The sequence below is a fragment of the Palaemon carinicauda genome, chromosome 29, assembly GCF_036898095.1.
Source record: "Palaemon carinicauda isolate YSFRI2023 chromosome 29, ASM3689809v2, whole genome shotgun sequence".
NCBI classification, from domain to species: Eukaryota; Metazoa; Arthropoda; class Malacostraca; order Decapoda; family Palaemonidae; genus Palaemon; species Palaemon carinicauda.
In genome coordinates, this window is record NC_090753.1 from 87,248,013 (window position 1) to 87,249,771 (window position 1,759).

Here is a 1,759-nt window from a genome sequence, read left to right on the forward strand (position 1 = left end):
ATTGACATCACAAAGGCAATCGCCTTCAAAACAAATAACGTTATATTGCTGCAGATAACACTACTTATTAATTCAATAGGTTGTCCTACATGATAGAAGGCGGGCTGATTACTAAATGGATTGATGGCGAATTCCAGAAGGTCGCTGGATCGAATGTGTTCTGGGAAGAAACTGGACCGAAGCCTTTTTCCATCTCCCAGCTTCAGGTTAGAAAAACTTGAGAATCGAGATTCATTCATTTGTTAGATTTCCTAGTCCTCTTGGAAAAATGGGAGCTTTCATGGTAAACCTACAGGCCCCCAATTAACCGAGAGGTTGATCTAATCAGATCAGAAAGGAAAAAACCTTTAGAAGACAGATTTACTTTTAGAAGTGTCTAAACCTATTTACTTTCCAGCTTCAGCCACTGCTTCAGATCATAACTTTGCATACTGTATCATTAACTACTAATTTTCTTGAAAAATTTCTACTCTCCAGAACTTTTATCTTATGAAGGAACTTACATCAAACTTAAACTTACATATTTGTTTTTTGTACAAAGAAGTGTCTTTTCTACTTTGGAACACCGATTATCAATTTGATTTCTCGGTCTCAGAAGGTCATGGGTTATTGGTTGTTTGATATATTGTACTGTATTGGCATTAAAATACCTCCTCCAGTTCATAATTATGGATAAAATTGAATCAACGTACTGTACTTTAGTCAGCATATCAAGAAAACCGAACATAGAAACAGTTATTTAAAAAACCAGAATCTAAGTTTTAACTAATTCAATGATCATTTTTGCCTCAGTAGTAGCCTATGTCTTCATTATTTCATAGTTCACCATATGAACATTAAAACAAAACTCATCTGTAGTCACCATATGATTCAGTATCTGTGTTGCTTTCATTTTCCTCCCTTTTTTTCCAGGCAGCTTTCTACATTCTGTCGATAGGAATTGTGACAGCAGCTATGGCCTTCATTGCTGAAACACTTTTGGCTAGGAACTTGTTATCGAAAAAGTAATCTCAAAGTTTCCGCCACAAAGATATGATGCCGTGGAGTCAAGAACTTGAAAACTTTTTCAAGTTACTTGTCAATCATTAAGCCTATGAGAAGAATAAAGGGTGAATACCCACCATTCTGACAAAAGTAAATAGTACATAGACTTATTCAATATGTAGGCTTTCAAAGATACAAAAAATTAAAACTTCAGATATAAAAAAATAAATGTAAACAGCGTCAATAAATTGTAGCACAGAAGATCAAGTTATCTATAGAAAAAATGTAACTTCAACTGAAACATGACAGGAAATCACCTGACGGACAGAAGAGCCTCTAAAATATAAACCATGATGATGATTATCTTTATTTGTAATTAAGACATAAACGAATTCTGAATTCCAGTAAGCTATAGACCTGTGAAACTCCAAATAAATAGTTATTAAATTTAAAAGTAGTACCCCACTTATGATTTTAGTTTTCCTTTGAAGAAGTGTCATTCAGCATGGAAGAAAATTTAAAACACAATAAACACTTATCACAATCTGCAATTGAACATGTATTCATATCACTGTGACGGAAAAATCGAATCACATAGAATCCCTGGCCCTCCTTGCCATTAACTACTAGTGTGTTCCACTACTTTCCTAAGGTCACGGAAAGAAAATGGGAGATTCTATATTAAATTTTGGTGGGGGGCAAATTTCTATAAAACAAGCTTCTGGAGAAGAAGAAATATGAACATCAGGTGAGTTTAGAAATAAATTTCATTATC

At 34.0% G+C, this 1,759-nt stretch overlaps 1 protein-coding gene across 1 annotated transcript in view; it reads left to right on the top strand.

Moving 5' to 3' along the window:
• LOC137622854 (glutamate receptor ionotropic, delta-2-like) overlaps nucleotides 1-1,303 on the top strand; it is a 28,259-nt gene extending 26,956 nt beyond the window's left edge. Inside the window, exons 7-8 of the mRNA XM_068353429.1 lie at nucleotides 80-206; nucleotides 913-1,303. Of these exons, the coding sequence (XP_068209530.1) occupies nucleotides 80-206; nucleotides 913-1,008 (223 nt within the window). The 3' untranslated portion in view covers nucleotides 1,009-1,303. The remainder of the gene's footprint in view (nucleotides 1-79; nucleotides 207-912) is intronic.
• The last annotated feature ends 456 nt before the right edge of the window (nucleotides 1,304-1,759 follow it).